The 20,034-nt window shown below is 45.1% G+C and overlaps 1 protein-coding gene across 7 annotated transcripts in view; it reads right to left on the reverse strand.

Moving 5' to 3' along the window:
* Positions 1 to 20,034, reverse strand: part of LSAMP (limbic system associated membrane protein) — a 1,345,674-nt gene that overhangs the window by 43,653 nt on the left and 1,281,987 nt on the right. For all 7 annotated transcript variants that reach the window (XM_075118876.1, XM_075118885.1, XM_075118883.1 and 4 more), the window contains one exon: positions 8,016 to 8,150. In XM_075118876.1, coding sequence (XP_074974977.1) covers positions 8,016 to 8,150 — 135 coding nt within the window. The remainder of the gene's footprint in view (positions 1 to 8,015; positions 8,151 to 20,034) is intronic.

Raw genomic sequence — 20,034 nt, forward strand, 5'->3', positions numbered from 1 at the left:
TTATGCAGTTTTTAAAAAGGTAAACTGGATGACCTGAGTAATTAAAGGCTTCTCAGCCTCACATTGATTCCGGGCAAGATAATGGAGCGATTGATATGGGACTCGATTAATAAAGAACTTAAAGGAGGACAATGTAATTAATGCAAATCAACATGGGTTTATGGAAAATAAATCCTGTCAAACTAACTTGATTTTTTTTTTTGGCTGAGATTACAAGTTTGGTTGATAAAGGTAAGTGTTTACATAATATACATAGACTTCAGTAATGCATTTCACTTTCTATCACACAACATTTTGATTACAAAATTAGAATATAACATTAACATGGCACACATTAAATTGATTAAAAACTGGCTAACTGATAGGTCTCAAAATGTAACAGTAAATAGGGAATGGGTCTGTTTTGAGTGGGGTCCTGCGGCGATAAGTTCTTAGCCCTAGACTATTTAACATTTTTATCAAAGACCTGGAAAGAAACAAAATCATCACCAATAAAGTTTGCAGTTGACACAAAAATCTGGGGAATGCTAAATAACAAAGAGAACATGTTACTGATTCAGAGTGATCTGGATTGCATGCAAATGTATGCATGCAATATGTTTTTTAATATGGCTAAATGTAAATGTATATATCTAGGAACAAAGAATGTAGGTCATACGTATAGGATGGGGGACTCTGTCTTGGGAGGCCATGAGTCTGAAAAAGTTTGGGGGTTGTGGTCAATAATCAGCTGAATAAGAGCTCCCAGTATGATGCCGTGACCACAAGAGCTTATGCAATCCTTGGATGCATAAACAGGGGAGTCTTGAGTAGGAACAGAGGTTATTTTACCACTGCATTTGGCATTGGAGCAGTTTATTTATATACACAGGGATGTCCCTTGAATCCTCCCGAGAGGTCTTGATGAAACTTCCATGGAGGTACTCCACAATCCTCTCCCGAAGTTTTCTGGGGATGGCAGCCTTATTTCTTCCTCCATGTTAGGATACTTCCCCATGCCAGTCCACGATGACTTTGGCAGGCAGCATTGCAGTAAACAGGCTAGTGTCACATGGGCTCGAGTGGCATCAGGATGCTAGCAGCAGCTCTGTGTGCTCTCTGTGCCTTCGTTACCCACAAGAATAACATATGAGCTAAAATCACCACTGCCTGTGGAAAATAGGGTGAGTGCTCTGTGGCACTGCCCTGCACTCAGACTCATGGAAATAGGGGTCAAAATTGTATTGTTTCATGCAACCAAACCATTCCCTCCTCATTCCACCATGCCATGGGCCATACTCACCATGGCTGGGGCTGAAGAGTAGTGCTTTAAGACTGAAGTATCAATAAACATGTTTTGTTTAAAACTTTAGGGGAGCAAGGGAAGGGAGTTCTGAAACTTAACTTTCATTTTCCGATGTGACTACACTGACAATGGCACCTCTATGTATTTTATCTGAAGTTGTTGCCAATGCAGCCTTGAGCAGTCCCCCCCAACCTCCATGCCCACGGAATGCCAGACCATGATAAGGTGGAGAGAAAAGAGGACTTGGGATGACAGCTTCAGGGAGATCCTTCAAGCCAGTGCTACATCAGACAGAGGGCCTGGAGGATGAATATTGCAGACAGTATGGAGAGGGAAAGAGTGGACAGGAGAAAGACCCAGGAATCGGAGAGGGAGATGCACCAGGACATAATGAGGCTTCTCCAGCAGAAAACACAGATGCTGCACTCTCCTGTTACCTACAGGTTCAACAATCATGGGCTGGTCTCCCTTTGAAGTCAATGAGGAACTCCATTTTAGCGTCTCATTACACCCTCCCCCCCGCCAACACAGAATCATAGAATATCAGGGTTGGAAGGGACCTCAGGAGGTCATCTAGTCCAACCCCCTGCTCAAAGCAGGACCGATCCCCAATTAAATCATCCCAGCCAGGGCTTTCTCAAGCCTGACCTTAAAAACTTCTAAGAAGGAGATTCCACCACCTCCCGAGGTAACACATTCCAGTGTTTCACCACCCTCCTAGTGAAAAAGTTTTTCCTAATATCCAACCTAAATCTCCCACACTGCAACTTGAGACCATTACTCCTTGTCCTGTCATCCGCTACTACTGAGAATAGTCTAGATCCATCCTCTTTGGAACCACCTTTCAGGTAGTTGAAAGCAGCTATCAGATCTCCCCTCATTCTTCTCTTCTGTAGACTAAACGATCCCAGTTCCCTCAGCCTCTCCTCGTAAGTCATGTGTTCCAGTCCCCTAATCATTTTTGTTGCCCTCCGCTGGACTCTCTCCAATTTTTCCACATCCTTCTTGTCGTGTGGGGCCCAAAACTGGACACAGTACTCCAGATGAGGCCTCGCCAATGTCGAATAGAGGGGAATGATCACGTCCCTCAATCTGCTGGCAATGCCCCTACTTATACATCCCAAAATGCCATTGGCCTTCTTGGCTACAAGGGCACACTGTTGACTCATATCCAGCTTCTCGTCCACTGTCACCCCTAGGTCCTTTTCTGCAGAACTGCTGCCTAGCCATTTGGTCCCTAGTCTGTAGCGGTGCGTTGGATTCTTCCATCCTAAGTGCAGGACTCTGCACTTGTCCTTGCTGAACCTCATCAGATTTCTTTTGGCCCAATCCTCCAATTGGTCTAGGGCCGTCTGTATCCTATCCCTACCCTCCAGCGTATCTACCACTCCTCCCAGTTTAGTGTCGTCTGCAAACTTGCTGATGGTGCAATCCACACCATCCTCCAGATCATTTATGAAGATATTGAACAAAACCGGCCCCAGGACCGACCCTTGGGGCACTCCGCTTGATACTGGCTGCCAACTAGACATGGAGCCATTGATCACTACCCGTTGATCCCGACAATCTAGCCAATTTTCTACCGACCTTATAGAGCATTCATCCAGCCCATACTTCTTTAACTTGCTGACAAGAATACTGTGGGAGAAAGTGTCAAAAACTTTGCTAAAGTCAAGGAACAACACGTCCACTGCTTTCCCTTCATCCACAGACCTAGTTATCTCGTCATAGAAGGCAATTAGATTAGTCAGGCATGACTTGCCCTTGGTGAATCCATGCTGACTGTTCCTGATCACTTTCCTCTCCTCTAAGTGCTTCAGAATTAATTCCTTGAGGACCTGCTCCATGATTTTTCCGGGGACTGAGGTGAGGCTGACTGGCCTGTAGTTCCCATATTCCACATGGTATCAGAAGCCACATCCCTACCCCTAACACTTCACTCTGGGGGACAGTTAGCACAACCACAGCTTCTTATAGACTGATCTGTGAGAGCCATGGCTGGTGTATGTTCAGCAGAAGTGGACTGAAACGGATATGAACATTCTTTCCCCTTGTTACGTTCTGTTCTGTTAATTTATTTCAGAAGTTTTTATCGAATGTCTTTTTAACCGCACATTGCTTTTTTGCACTGGTTCTGGTATGCAATAAAAATCATTTTTTTGGTAAATAATTATCTGTAATACTTTACAAACACATGTTGCAGAAGGCATAGCGTTACTGAATGCACCCACTACTTCTTATTGTACAGGATGACAGAACTCATAGGATCAGTAACAAACACAGTGTAATAATCATGAATGTATAGCAAGCGCTGCAAAATTAATAGGTGCATTACCAGTTTTATATTCATAGATGTACACTAAGCACCACACAATTCTTAATTGCTCTCAGGGCCAGGTAAAGCCCAGTCCACCACATCACATTACTCTGGCTGATTGTTAAAGTGCTCTTTCAAAGCCTCCCTCAGCTTCATAGCTCCTCATTGAGCTCTTGTGGCTGGCTGTTCAAAGTCTGCAGACAGCCGCTCCACCTCCACCCTGTCAGCAACTTTCCCCCCTTTGCCTTACAAATATTATGCAGGACACAGCAGGCAGCTATAATCACTGTGATATTTTTTTCACTGAGATCTGATCTTGTAAGTAAACAATGCCAGAATCTGTTCAATCTTCCAAAAGCGCAGTCAACTGTCCATCTGCTCCTGCCGAGCTTGTACTTGAATCTTTCCATGGTACTATCAAGGTGGCTGGTCTATGGCATCAGGAGCCAGTGGAGTAAGGAGTAGGCTGGGTTCTCCAGGATCATTACTGGCATTTCAACTCGCCAGTGGTAATGTGCCAGTTGGGAAAGAAAGTGCCTGTTTGTAGCTTTCTGAACAGTCCTGTGTTCTTAAAGATGTGACACTTTCCCTGACCAGCCAACATAGAAGGTACTCGGTGATCCACTAAAGTTTGCATAACCTTAGAAAAGTAGCCCTTTCTGTTGATGTACTGTGTGGCAAGATGGTCTGATGCCAAAATGGGGACATGCATGCCATCTATCACCCTACCACAGTTTGGGAACCCCATTGCTGCAAATTCATCCACTGTATCCTGCACATTGCTGAGAGACGAAGTCCTGCATAGCAGGGGATGATTAATAGCCCTGTGCGCTTGCATGACAATAGCTGCTACTGTGGATTTTCCAACTTCAAAATGATTTCCCACTGACGGGTAGCAATCTGGCATTGCAAAGTTCCATAGAGGGATCGCCACCCACGTCTCTACTATCGGTGCAGCTGTCATTCTGGTGCCCATGTGCTGGAGGGTGGTTGCATCCAAAAGTTCTGCAGCCACCGCGTGTCATCCCAAACCTGCATTATGATGCAATCCCAGCAGTCAGTGTTTGTTAATTGAACCCAGAGTGGCACTCCATCATATGCAGCTGTCCCATGAATGCCACCAACCACCTTGAATTAATTTTCGCTATGTCCCACAGCAATCTGTCCTCCACGAAATTGTCATGTCCCCTGCTGCTGTGATTCTTCCTGAGGCTCTGCAAATACTGGAGGATTTTCATCCCATGTTAGCAACATTCATGACAACAGGGCAGAGATATGCAGGCTCGATACTTCTGTCAGAAAACATGGACAGTGAGGAGGGCTGTGCAGGTTTGTGGAATTTTAAAAAAGGAGTGAAAATTATTGGAGATGGATGGCAGTAGGGGATCTAGAAAGTTGCATGATGGGCTCCAGACCCCTTGCTCCCAGTGACCCCTGGGTGATTTGTTTCTGCCCCAGCATGGAGTGCCAAATTTTCCCAAAAGACAGTATGCTGGATGATGCAAGTTGCACACTGGGATACCTCCCTGTTGTGCACCACAGCACAAGGACTCCTAGTGACTATACACAGTGTCGACACAAGGAGCCAAATATGCACCTGCATGAGCGATATACAAACTTTGGAAGCTGTATGCCAAGGTAAATTGCATCAGCTGAAGTTTGTAGTGTTGCCAGGACAAAGATAGAAGGGGAGATGGTGATGAAGCAAAGTGACACTGATCTGTAGCCGTGGATGCATACTGTGTGTTCCATAACATCTTTGACCTGCGTGATAAGGACGCAGGGGATTCTGAGCCTGGATTTTCCTATTTTCCTAGCACACTTTGTGCTGATGTTTGGGAAGTGAAGTCCAGAGAGGAATGAGATGATTCCTGGGCATATGCTGCATGTCCTTTTATTGTTTTTAGAGCTGGTTAGAGCCCAGAATTCCCATTCTGTGGGAATTCTGAAATATTGTTTTTTCATTTCAAATTAGAACATAATAAAATAATAATAATAATAATTAATAATGGTATTAAGAGATGTCATGTATTACATTATGATTTGACTTGACATAATAGTTGAAATACTTCAACTATTATATTAAACATAAAAGTCAAAACAATATAGTTGAAATGTTTTGACTTTATCAGACAAAGCATTTTGACTTTATTGAAACAAAATATTTCGACTGTACCATATTGAAATGAATCACTTTGATAATTTTTGTCAAAAGGCTGAATAAATCAATACATTTCTGTGGACCGTTTTGATTTTTTCAAACGAGCATTTTCCTACCTAAAAACATTCCTCGGAAAATTTTCTACCAGCTCTAATTGTTTTCATTTGTGTTAAATATATTCATTCAGTGTTATACATTTATTCATTAAGTGTAAGCAACTATTTGAACTGACATGCTTGTTCGGATTCTATGCCTACACAATATATTCCTAATTATTGTTTAACAAAGAATATATATATAAATAAAAGCATTATCAGGGGTGTATGTCCACATAACAAAGAAAGAACTTAACAGCATAAGAATGGCCATACTGGGCCAAACAAGTGGTCCATCTAGCCCAGTATACTGTCTTCTGATAGTGGTCAGTGCCAGATGCTTCAGAAGGAATGAACAGAACAGGGCAATTATCGAGTGATCCATCCAGTCATCCAGTCCCAGCATCTGTCAGTCAGAGGCTTAGGGACACCCAGAGCATGGGGTTGTATCCATGACCAGCTTGGCTGATTGCTACTGATATCTCAATCTGGGACAGTTCCTCAGATATGTCACCTAAAAAGAATAGCTCAGGTGTGGGAATCTCTTTCACATCCTCTGCACTGAAAACTGATGCAAAGAATTCATTTAGCTTCTCCGCAACAGCCTTGTCTTCCTTGAGTGCTCCTTTAGCACCTTGATTGTCCAGTGGCCCCACTGATTGTTTGGCAGGCTTCCTACTTCTGGAGTCCTTTTTTTTTTTGCTGTTAGTTTTTGTGTCTTTTATTAGTTGCTTTTCAAATTTATTTTTGGCCTAACTAATTACACTTCTTACACATGACTTGCCAGATGCTCCTCTCTATTATTCTCAGTCAGATCTGACTTCCAATTTTCAAAGGATGCCTTTTTGCCTCTAATCACCTCTTTTACTCTATTGTTTAACCATGGTGGCATTTTTTTTTGGCCCTCTTACTATTTCTTTTTATGTGGGGCATACATTTAATTTAAGTAACCACATGCCTAACCATGCACTGGGGCTGAATCATATGTTAGACTAGCTTGCTAAAAAGTGCAACATATGGCTAGGATTATGAACTATTTATTAACTGTGTGATGTGTGGGCAGGAAGTTTGGCCAATGTATATGGCACAGGGGCATTGCTGGCACATGATGGCATATATCACATTGGTAGATGTGCAGGTATCTACATATCTGTTGTTAGGTGATGGGACACCATCATAGGACCTAATCACATCAGCCACACTATCAGAGGCTTGTTCACCTGCACACCTACCAATATGATATATGCCATCATGTGCCAGCAATGTCCCTCTGCCATGTACATTGGCCAAACCAGACAGTCTCTACGTAAAAGAATAAATGGACACAAATCAGACGTCAAGAATTATAACATTCAAAAACCAGTTGGAGAACACTTCATTCTCTTTGGTCACTCGATTACAGACCTAAAAGTTGCAATTCTTCAACAAAAACAGACTCCAACGAGAGACTGCTGAATTGGAATTAATTTGCAAACTGGATACAATTAACTTAGGCTTGGATAAAGACTGGGAGTGGATGGGTCATTACACAAAGTAAAACTATTTCCCCTTGCTTATATTTTCCCCCTACTGTTACTCATACCTTCTTGTCAACAGTTGGAAATGGGCCATCCTAATTATCACTACAAAAGGTTTTTTTTCTCCTGCTGATAATAGCTCACCTTAATTGATCACTCTCGTTATAGTGTGTATGGCAACACCCATTTTTTCATGTTCTCTGTGTATATATATATCTATCTTCCTACTGTATTTTCCACTGCATGCATCCAATGAAGCGGGTTTTAGCCCACGAAAGGTTATGCTCAAATAAATTTGTTAGTCTCTAAGGTGCCACAAGTACTCCTTGTTCTTTTTGTTCATGGTACTGTTCTCCTGAATGACAGTGGCTAAACATGGACTGTGCTGGCCCTTATAGTGGAAGGGAAAGGGGAACCTCACAGATACTTTTTTTACATCATTCACCAAGTCTAAGGAATAAGGTCTGCTCTCAGGTGAGTCTCTCTGATTTCAGGGCATGCATGTCCAACAGTAGAAATTCCCATCATGTTTCCTTTGAAAAGAAATAGGGCCCAGGTTATGGGGATGCCAGGATGTTCTCCTCTTCCTGCCATCACCATGGTATGGGAGCCCAATCCCATCTGGTTCAAATATACTCACAGTTCACAGTGACCCGGACTTGCTTGACATCTGCCGAGGAAACTTCATTGGCAGCTTTGCACTCGTACTTGCCAGATTGCTCCCGTGTGATCCCTAGGATCTCCAGGTACTCTTCCTCGCCTTCAAATTCTCTTCCTAGGAGAAGAAAAATACACAGCAGGATGTTGTTAGGTGATGTCGACTTTAGCAGCTGTCTCTTTGGTTGTAACCTGTGAATGATCATGGCACAAGTATCCATGAAATAATGACAGATAGGAGCTACTTAGAGGCTATCTCAGCAACCACAGCAGTTACAGATTTTTTTTTTAAATGAAAGCTTAGATTCTAGAGAACAAAAAGGATGGGCGAAAGGAGTGCCAAATGCCAAAAACCACAAACTGGCCCAAACTGAGCCTTGTGGCCAGAATCAGACACATTCGTAGAAGCAAAATCTCCAACTTGCGAGGACAAAATTAGTTTAATGACTAGGTATTTGAAAACCAAGGGAGGGCAGACAGATTATAATTGGCTCTATGGTAGTTATGACCATCATAAATTGGGACATATTGTAGCCCCCTGACCATGAAAAGTTGTGGAATTATTTTCTGTCTCTGAAAACGCAAACCTCCAAGCCAAACCACCATTGACAAGACTAAGTTTCCTGGAAACACCTCCACACTGAGAAGTACCAGCTTTTGGAAAGTAAAAATGAGCCACAGAGACCAATAATCACTGCAAACCCTAGCTCTCCATTCTTCAGTTTCTCCATCTGCAAACTGTGGCTAATAATACCCCCCTCCAAGGAAGGTTGTGAGGTCAACCTATGGAAAGCACATTGAGATCCTTGGATGGAGGTGCAATAGAAGTGTACAGTGTTAGGATTTAGTGTATCTACACTGTCACTCTGGAACCCAAGCTTGGACTCTCCCTAGAAGGATTATGAGCAATGTTGGGCAAAACCATGATGGGAGAGTATTTTCCTCTCTTAAGAGGGTACAAACACTGCTCTGGAGCATGGCTGCAGCAATGTTTGCAAACGGGATAGCAGAGGCAAACAAACTCAAGCCAAAAACAAAAAATCCAATTCTAATCTCACTTTTAAATCACACTGGTCAGATGTTCAGAATAGCTCAGTGCCCAGAAGATATCGTTGTTGTCAATGGGGGCTAATGAGGGCTGAGATCTTTTGAAAATCTGGCCTTTTCATTGAAGTGGCTGAATGGCATTTGAGCTCTTTTCAAAGTCTGACCCCATCTGTGGGTGGGCAGCTCCTCTGAAACTCCATCCCTGACTTTCTGGATATGCTTCAAACACTGTCTGTGTGGACTGGGCATTAGTCCCTGGCTCACAAAGTCCAGAGTGGCAGCAGTAGCTAGGCCCACTCTCAGGGGTTCCAGTTCCAGTGATATTCCCTAGAGTGGCAGAACCATCCCAGAGCACAGGCATATGTTTCCTGTGGCGTATTAGCCAAAGCAAGTTAGCCAGGTCAGATTAGCCAAACACAATGGAGGATGAACACAGGGCGCCAGCCAGATTCTCTTTGCTTTGCGCCAGGGATAGGGACTTTGGGGACTGATAAATCTCTGCTCAGGATTCTCTCTCTTGCACTACCACTCCTAGTTCTTGTTTTTCCTGCACTCGTCAAAATCCCCCAATGTGTAAAATCATCCACAGACAGGGCAACTCGGTATTCAAAGGGGAGCAGCCACTCCACACCCGGGTGAATGAACTCTTCCGCAGTGGATAATCAGCTTTCCTCTTCTTTTCAGACCCAAAACCCAGATCCAAATGCTCCCAGATTTCCGATGAATTTGAAGCTAATCACTGTTTCCCAAACCATTATCTGCTTTTGTGTAAGTCTGCATTTTATTTTCAGGACCTACTAGCATGGATGCAGAAAGAGCTAGCGCTCTGCTGCATTACCTGCTTTTGTGGAGGTGTGTCATAAATATAAAGGGAAGAGTAACCAGCTTTCTGTATACAGTGCTATAAAATTCCTCCTGGCCAGAGGCAAAACCCTTTCACCTGTAAAGGGTTAAGAAGCTCAGCTAACCTCGCTGGCACCTGACCTGTTTTCTTTCTAACTCTCGGGTGTAAAGTTAGTTAAAAACAGAGAGGTTAGGATGACAGACTGCACTGTTCAACAGCAGTTGGAATTAGCCAGCTTTGAAGCTGAGGAAAAACAAAAGGAACATGAAAGATGGGTAGAACTCAGAAAGATGGAAATGGAGGCAAAAGAAAAAGAAATGGAGGCTGCCCACAGGAGAGAAATGGAGGCAAAGGAAAAAGAAAAGGAGAAGAGGGAAAAAGAGAGGAAGCATGCATTGGAGATGAGAAGGCAAAGGCTCAGCAGAATATACCTAATAACCCTAACAATCCTTCCCCAACAATACACAAATGGGAGCGACTATGTCCACAGTATGATGAATTCAGTGATATTGCTGAATATTTTCTCACCTTTGAGAGACTGTGCACACTCCATCAAATTCCTGAAGCTCACAAGATGACCACATTGGTCACAAAATTGACTGAAAGAGCTCTGGACATATTCAATAAGATGCCTATTGAGGAGGCTTCTGATTATAATACATTCAAGGATTTGGTTTTAAAGCAATTTAAAGTTACACCTGAAACTTACAGAGTAAAATTAAGAGCTCTGAAGAGAGGACCTGGACTAAGTAATGTGGCTTATATAAACCAGATGAAGGATCTGTTAGATAAATGGTTCAAAGGAAGGGGTTTAACTAGCTTTGAAGGAATGTGTGATTTGATGACTCAGGAGCAATACCTGAATATGTCCAAGGAGGATATAAAACAGTATTTATGGGATAAGAAAATGGACTCAGCAGAAAGTCTTGCTTCTTATACTGATCAATACGAGCAATCCCAGAACACCAGAGAGGTGGGTCAAACCGGAACAAAATGGGTGGAGGGAGGAGAGAGGAACAATTCTGATCGCAATTGGAGCAGATACCAGAAGGGACACCCTCAGACCACACCCTACTACTGGGGGCAGCCCAAGGACCCAACTACACACCAAGGAACACTCCAGACACTTTATCATCCCGCCACACCATTTCCAGCAACCCACCTTGCCCCAGTGACCTGTCAGCTGGATGATGTTTTAAATGTAACGAGCTGGGGCATGTAAAGGCCAACTGCCCCAAGAACCCCAACAGATTACAGTTCATTGCACTGGAATCACACCACAGGTCCTCAGGCTCAGATACCTCCCAGATACCCTCAGAGCGGAGGGAAACTGTGAGTGTGGGTGGGAAGAAGGTCACAGCGTGGAGGGACACCGGAGCACAAGTGTCGGCTATCCATGCTTCCTTAGTGGACCTCAATTTAATCGACCCAGAGGTCCAAGTGATGATTTAACCCTTCAAGTCAAACTCTTTTGACTTGCCTACAGCCAAGTTGCCGGTCCAGTACAAGGGCTGGTCAGGAACGTGGAGTTTTGCAGTCTATGATGATTATCCGATCCTCATGCTGTTGGGAGAAGACTTGGCCAATCATGTGAAGCTAGCCAAGAGGGTGGGAATGGTCACCCGCAGCCAGGCTAAGCAAGCTGTCACACCTAGCTCTATTCCGGAAACTTCTACTAGGACCCAGTCAGAGGTGATGGAACCGGACCCCATGCCAATGTCTGCAACATCAGTAGTGGATCCAGTCCCAGAGATCCAGACAGAGCCAGTCCCAGAACCAGAACCGGCAGAACAACCAGCACCAGACCCATTGCCAGCACTGAATCCAGTACTTGCAACCCCAACATCAGAGGGCCCCACTGAACCTGCACCGGCAGCAGCAGATAACCCTACACAAGAGGCTCAGCTGAAGCCTGAACCCCAACATAGTGCACCAGTGGAGAGCAGTTCACAGTCAACGGAAACAACCCCATCACCTGAATTGCTTCCAGAGGGACCAAGCCCAGGTCCACAATCCAATGAGGAACTCATGTCTTCAGCATCAAGGGAACAGTTCCAGACAGAACAGGAAGCAGAAGAAAGCCTCCAGAGAGCTTGGACGGCAGCACAGAGCAACCTACTGCCTCTCAACTCTTCTAATTGATCCAGGTTTGTTGTAGAAAGAGGACTTTTATACAAGGAAACTTTTTCTGGTGGACACCAGGAAGACTGGCATCCGCAGAGACAGTTGGTCATTCCAACTAAGTACCGAGTAAAGCTATTAAGCTTAGCCCACAATCATCCTAGTGGCCATGCTGGGGTGAACAGAACCAAAGACCATTTGGAAAAGTCGTTTCACTGGGAGGGAATGGGCAAGGATGTCCGGTCTTGTGAGGTGTGCCAAAGGGTGGGAAAACCCCAAGACCAGGTCAAAGCCCCTCTCCGGCCACTCCCCATCATTGAGGTTCCATTTCAGTGAATAGCTGTGAATATTCTAAGTCCTTTTCCAAAAAAAGACACCCAGAGGAAAGCAGTACATACTGACTTTCATGGATTTTGCCACCTGATAGCCAGAAGCAGTAGCTCTAAGCAACACTAGGGCTAAAAGTGTGTGCCAGGCACTAGCAGACATTTTTGCCAGGGTAGGTTGGCCCCCCGACAGCCTTACAGATGCAGGAACTAATTTCCTGGCAGGAACTATGGAAAGCCTTTGGGAAGCTCATGGGGTGAATCACTTGGTTGCCACCCCTTACCATCATCAAACAAATGGCCCGGTGGAGAAGTTTAATGGAACTTTGGGGGCCATGATACGTAAATTCGTAAATGAGCACTCCAATGGTTGGGACCTAGTGTTGCAGCAGTTGTTCTTTGCCTACAGAGCTGTACCCAATCCCAGGTTAGGGTTTTCACGAGGTTGAACTTGTATATGGCCACGAGGTTAAGGGGCCGTTACAGTTGGTGAAGCAGTAATGGGAGGGGTTTACACCTTCTCCAGGAACTAATATTCTGGACTTTGTAACCAACCTACAAAACACCTTCCGAACCTCTTTAGCCCTTGCTAAAGAAAACCTAAAGGATGCTCAAAAAGAGCAAAAAGCCTGGTATGATAAACATGCCAGAGAGTGTTCCTTCAAAGTAGGGGACCAGGTCATGGTCTTAATGGTGCTCCAGGCCCATAAAATGGAAGCGTCGTGGGAAGGGCCATTCACGGTACAAGAGCACCTGGGAGCTGTTAATTATCTCATAGCATTCCCCACCTCCAACCGAAAGCCTAAGGTGTACCATATTAATTCTCTTAAGCCCTTTTATTCCAGAGAATTAATGATTTGTCAGTTTACAGCCCAGGGAAGAGATGACGCTGAGTGGCCTGAAGGTGTCTACTATGAAGGGAAAAGTGATGGTGCTGTGGAAGAGGCGAGCCTCTCCAGGACCCTTGGGCGTATGCAGCGACAGTAGATCAAGGAGCTGTGCACTAGCTACGCGCCGATGTTCTCAGCCACCCCAGGACTGACTGAACAGGCAAACCACTCCATTGACAAAGGTAATGCTCACCCAATTAGAGCCCAACCTTACTGGGTGTCTCCTCAAGCCAAAACTGCTATAGAACAGGAGATCCAGGATATGCTACGGATGGGTGTAATCCGCCCCTCTGGCAGTGCATGGGCATCTCCAGTGGTTCCAGTTCCCAACCCAGATGGGGAGATATGTTTTTGCATGGACTACCGAAAGCTAAATGCTGTAACTCACCCAGACAACTATCCAATGCCACGCACAGATGAACTACTGGAGAAACTGAGATGGGCCCAGTTCATCTCTACCTTAGACTTAACCAAGGGGTACTGGCAGGTACCACTAGATGAAACTGCCAAGGAAATGTCAGCCTTCATCACACATGTTGGGCTGTATGAATTTAATGTGCTCCCTTTCGGGCTGCGGAATGCACCCGCCACCTTCCAAAAACTTGTAGATGGTCTCCTAGCGGGATTGGGAGAATATGCAGTCGTCTACCTTGACGATGTGGCCATATTATCGGATTCCTGGGCAGTACACCTGGAACATCTACAAAAAGTCTTTGAGCACATAAGGGAGGCAGGACTAACTGTTAAGGCTAGGAAGTCTCAAATAGGCCTAAACAGAGTGACTTACCTTGGACACCAGGTGGGTCAAGGAACTATCAACCCCCTACAGGCCAAAGCGAATGCTATGCAAAAGTGGCCTGTCCCAAAGTCAAAGAAACAGGTCCAATCCTTCTTCGCCTTGGCCGGATATTACAAGCGATTTGTACCGCAATACAGCCAAATCGCTGCCCCACTGACAGACCTAACCAAAAAGAAACAACCAAATGCAGTTCAGTGGACTGAGGAGTGTCAGAAGGCCTTTAACCAGCTTAAAGTGACACTCATGTCTGACCCTGTGCTAAGGGCCCCAGACTTTGACAAACAGTTCCTAGTAACCACAGATGCGTCTGAGCGTGGTGTGGGAGCAGTCTTAATGCAGGAAGGACTGAATCAAGAGTTCCATCCTGTCGTGTTTCTCAGCAAGAAGCTGCCTGAGAGGGAAAACCACTGGTCAATCAGTGAAAAGGAATGTTACGCCATTGTCTACGCTCTGGAAAAGCTAGGCCCATACATTTGGGGACAGCGTTTCCACCTGCAGACTGACCATGCTGCACTACAGTGGCTTCATACCACCAAGGAAAATAACAAAAATCTTCTTCGGTGGAGTTTAGCTCTCCAAGATTTTGATTTCGACATCCAACTCATCTCAGGAGCTTCTAACAAAGTGGCTGATGCATTCTCCCGTGAAAGTTTCCCAGAATCAACTGGTCCAAATAGTCCTTAAGATGTGGAAAATATTGTTAGTCTTTATACAGTTAGTTGTATATTTAGAGATACATGTGTCTTATTAACTCTGTTTTCCCCTAGAGCTCCAGGAAGAAATCACAGCCAGTGTTTCACCCTATCTGTGATTTGGGGGCGTGTCATAAATATAAAGGGAAGGGTAACCACCTTTCTGTATACAGTACTATAAAATCCCTCCTGGCCAGAGGCACAACCCTTTCACCTGTAAAGGGTTAAGAAGCTAAGGTAACCTAGCTGGCAACTGACCCAAAATGACCAATGAGAGGACAAGATACTTTCAAATCTGGAGTGGGGGGGGGAAACAAAGGGTTGGTCTGTCTGTGTGATGCTTTTGATGCGAACAGATCAGGAATGCAGCCTTACAACTCCTGTATAGTATTTAAACTAGCTAGAAATGCATTAGATTTTCTTTTGTGTAATGGCTGGTAAAATAAGCTGTGCTGGATGGAATGTATATTCCTGTTTTTGTGTCTTTTTGTAACTTAAGGTTTTGCCTAGAGGGATTCGCTATGTTTTGAATCTGATTACTCTGTAAGGTGTTTACCATCCTGATTTTAAAGAGGTGATTCCTTTACCTTTTCCTGAATTAAAATTCTTCTTTTAAGAACCTGATTGATTTTCCATTGTTCTTAAGATCCAAGGGTTTGGATTTGTGTTCACCTGTACAAATTGGTGAGGATTCTTATCAAGCCTTCCCCAGGAAAGGGGGTATATGGCTTGGAGGGATATTTTGGGGGAAGACGTCTCTAAGTGGTCTCTTTCCCTGTTCTTTGTTTAAAATGCTTGGTGGTGGCAGCATACGGTTCAAGGACAAGGCAAAGTTTGTACCTTGGGGAAGTTTTTAACCTAAGCTGGTAAAAATAAGCTTAGGGGGTCTTGCATGCAGGTCCCCACATCTGTACCCTAGAGTTCAGAGTGGGGAAGGAACCTTGACAGGATAGTGTACGCTATTAGACAAAGAGGGAATATGGTCCACTCTACCGCACTGCAGGAGTCACCGGGACACTGCTCACCGTTCCCAATAGTGCACAAGTAAAGAAGTTAGGAACAAGATTCCAGTGGCAAGGCCCTTCGGGTGGGATTTTCACAAGTGCTCACCATTGACCTAAGTCTGCTCCCATTGACATGAATGGGAACTTTACCGTTGACTTCAATGGGAGCAGCGTTAGGCCAATGCGAAGGTGCTCCTGAAAATCCCATCTAATGTCAGAATGCACTCCATTTATCATAGCACTGGCAGCTCCCAATTACTAGATGCTGAGCAGGGGATGTTAATCTGTCACCACAGCAAATCTTAATAAACCAAAGATTAAAAAATAATTTGCCAGGGCACAGTTGCTCTGATCTCATTTTGTTAGCATAATGGCTTGGACCCACTTTTCATACAAGGTGCTGGAGGAGGCACTGAGCAGGTGCTTGTCAAAATTGCCACCAAACTGAAGGGACGGTTGGGGGAAGACTTCCTAGCCTCTGACAGAGTTGTTGCCGCCTCTCTGGGTGCTGCTAAACCTGCTTGCTAGAATCAACATGTCCTTGGGGCTCTGAAAAATATTCTGGAAGAGAAAATATTTTGCCAGGTTTCCCATTGGAAGCTCAGGAGCAAGCACTGGCAGGATGTTTAAGTTTGTTACAGTCCATGTTAAGACTACAGGAAGGGGGTAAGTGTGGACACTATCCAGTGGTGTGGTTTACTAATGTGTGTGCTGTGTTAGGAGAATGGTGGAAATGAGACCTGCTCACAGGAATCTAGTCCACTCTCATCAGGACAAGAGGGTTCCCTGCAGTGTATTCTCCAAGGAGTGAAATCACGGCCCCATTAAAATCAATGGCAAAACTCACCCATCTCACACCAGATTTTTGACTGTTTCAGGTTTAAATGTTCCCAGTGACAGGGTTTCCACCACTTCCCTTGGGGCGGCTATTCCAAAGACAAACAAGGTTTACTCCTGCCATCCCATAAGCCCTAGTTACATTGCCTTGTCTGATCCTAAGCAACTGTTCTCCCCTTGGGGATTATTGTCCTCCTCAGAAATTCACAGGTAGCTGGTTTCTTCTCACAGCCCCCTTGGACACTGCCTAGCGAAACTGTACATATGTTGTCACACTTTTAATCTGTCCTCATAAATCTGGAACAGGAGCCCCTCCTTTTGGCCAGCCCCAGGATAAGGCTTCCTGTTCTGGAGACTAGAGAGAGAGAGAGAGTAGGGGGCCGTCAGGCTTAACAATCAAACCAATGGTGAAAGGATCGGAGAGGGCCAGGTGCCTGAAGTAGCTGGGAGCTGGTGGAGGCTCTTCTGCACAGGTATGTGCTGCAGATAGCTTTGATGTGTGACCGTGAAAGCCTTTGAAAGTACTCTCGCCTCAGCCAGGTCTGCTCTCCCTTTGCTTGCTAGCCACACCTGGTAAAGCAGCTGAAAAAAACCCCAATTTACATAACAATAGTCTGCTTACAAACATCACCACCACACTTGCGAGGGCACACATGCACGCACACCAAAACTGTACAATCCTGCACTCAGAAGCACACTCACACTCTTCATGCCAACACACACATTTCTGACCCTCACACCTCCCCTCTTAAGCCTATTTAAATACACAGAAGCACATATATATATATATATATATATTCACACATCCCCCACATTCATATATCCACTCTTTTTTTATTTGAAACTTTGAAGCTTTTGTTTATCAGCCTTCGCCTCCTAACCCACTTCAGATTCCTCTGAGGTTGGCATTTTTATCTGTCCCCTAGCTGAAGAGACTTGTTTTTGGTAAAAAGATCAGTGGAGAGTGGCAGATGGTGTAGGAGTAAAGGCACAGTCTATGCTGCAATGCTACTGAGAGAAGGGAAGATAGAAAGTTACCATGGCATGGGAGGTAAGGAAAGTGAGGAAACTGGAAGAATGGGAGAGAAAAAGAGAGAGAGAGGAGAGCAAAGGATGGAGATGAGAAGGGGAAAGGGGAAGATGAAGAGAAGCTGGGAGAAAGAAATGTAGACAAAGAGCACGATTTGGAAAGTGAAATGTTCAAAGACAGTGAGAAAAATGTAGAGAGATTGCTGAGAAAGAGAGAGATGTACAGCGACAGTGAGTAAGATGGACGGAAGTGGAGAGAGACAGAGAGATACAGTACAGTACAGAGATACAGAGAGCTCCTTTGTGCAAAGGGAGCAGTGAAGTATCAACTGCCGTAGGGATAGGAACAGAAGGGTCAAATGTACTGTGGAAATAATCACCCTGTTTACATACTCTGTTGTGCCTCATTGCTTACTGTGTAAGTTGGCCTCATGCCTCCAATGCCCCTAGGTATGTAGTTACTACACAAAAACCAGAGGCTAGCATGGTGCCAGTGAAGACTCAGGCCTGGCTCTGGCTTTGTGAATGAGGATGAGCCAAACCAGGAGGAAAGACCCTGGCATGGTTTCCCCTGGTGTTCACAGGGACCTAATTTATCATTCATCTCATTTCCTTTTGTGCATCCACAGAGTCAGCTGGCCTTGACTGAGACATTTTCTGGGTTGGCCCGGGTTAAGAATGCCTGGAGTTCTCTCTAGAGATGCTCTCCCCTGCGCACACACCTTGCATTAAGCAGAACGCTCTTGCCTGAAAGTGACAGTCCCAGACTGAATTATATAATGTCTTGTCCACTCGCCATTGGGATTAGCTGTGATGACGTGATGCACAGGAGAAGCAGGACTCAATGAGTGCGACCGGTTAGTGTACCAGCTGGAGTTGAATTTCAACAGGACAAGGGTGTCAGACATATCTGACTGGACTCAGACTGCTTGCTAATATAACAATACCTTGTGAGATAGCCCCCTTATGTGTACCCAGGTAATAAACTCACCCAGCAGTGCTCCAAAGTCTTTGGTGGATGGACACAACAGACACTACCCCTTCTAGCTGCTGCCGAAGGTTGGTAGGACTGAGTAATTCCTTTGCTATGATGCCAATCAATATTCACTACATTCTCGGGCTTCCCTGGCATCTGTGTCCCAGGCTGAATGGAAATTCTGAACTCTCAGAGAAGCACAGTGTCCTTCGGTGTCAGATGGCATGGCAAGCTTCAGTCTGTCCCACACCAACTCATAACTCTGCAGCTGTGGAGAACACCCACTGCCAGCTGAGTACCAGACATATAGCTACAGAGAATTATAGCTTCTTTATTTCAGGACACATTGGCCTCTATCTCCTGAGACAAAGGAGAAACTCTGTTAGATGTAGCAGCAGGAGGACTCACAGCTTCTCTGAATAACCAGCCTCTCTTTTTTCAGATCTTCAAATATCCTCTACAGAGAACTATAGTCACACACACACCTGCGCAGGTCTGGCATTCCATCCAGCGGAGGGAAGAAATGCCATGTGCCCCAGTCAGTGTGTCACACAAATGGCACTGTGTCACACCATAAACACCCCAACATTGGGCCCTCCGAACATTACCTGAAGCAACACACGTTTCATCCTAGCGTCACCACCAAACATCACAACCTCGCAATGCCGCAAAGGAAATGTCATGGCATCACGACACGAGCCTCATGACATCAACACAAAACTTCATGCTTTCAGCACACCCCCAAATTTGTGCGCTCTGGTTCCTTTTTGTGTAGGGGGGTACTTTAACCTGATGCGTGGGAGCCCTCATGAGTCACAAGGATTATCATGGCAGCAGAAGGCCTTTGTGGTAAAGGGTGGGAGATAAGAAGGGGGAAGTTGAGAAGTTCCTTGGGGCTCAGAGGCTCCCTTTGGAGCAGCAACAGAAAAGGAGGTTAAAAACTTGCAGGTCTGACAAAGGATCCTAGAGCTTTTCCCACCTGCCTGAGGGTGGGGATGATTAGCTGGGTTGAATGGAGCACATTTCTCTCTTTGTGGTGTGATCAGCTCTGTAGGGAGAGGTGCCCTCTCCCTCTCGTTAGTGACACCCCCACCCAGGCGGAGGGGAAGGACCAGCGGTCGCCTTCTGCAGTAGGAATAGAAAAAAAATCAACTGGTGTTTGCTACCAATGGTGTTAAGCAGAGAAGGTAAGAAAATCTGAGACTGCTTGGGGAACAGGGGTTTGTTACATGATGGTGAAGCCTTTGAAAAGCAATTAAAATATAACAACCCAGCTGGCCATTTCACTCCCTCGTGACTCTGTCAGCTCAGTCACTCTCGCTTGACCTCATACACTCCTTTCCCTCTGCGTAGTCCCATTCTAGACAAAGCACTCACTCTACTGTCACTTTGTAGTTTAAAGGCATGTTCTTCCCTACCGAACAAGGCTCTGGGATA

The sequence above is a fragment of the Caretta caretta genome, chromosome 1 (assembly GCF_965140235.1).
Source record: "Caretta caretta isolate rCarCar2 chromosome 1, rCarCar1.hap1, whole genome shotgun sequence".
NCBI classification, from domain to species: Eukaryota; Metazoa; Chordata; order Testudines; family Cheloniidae; genus Caretta; species Caretta caretta.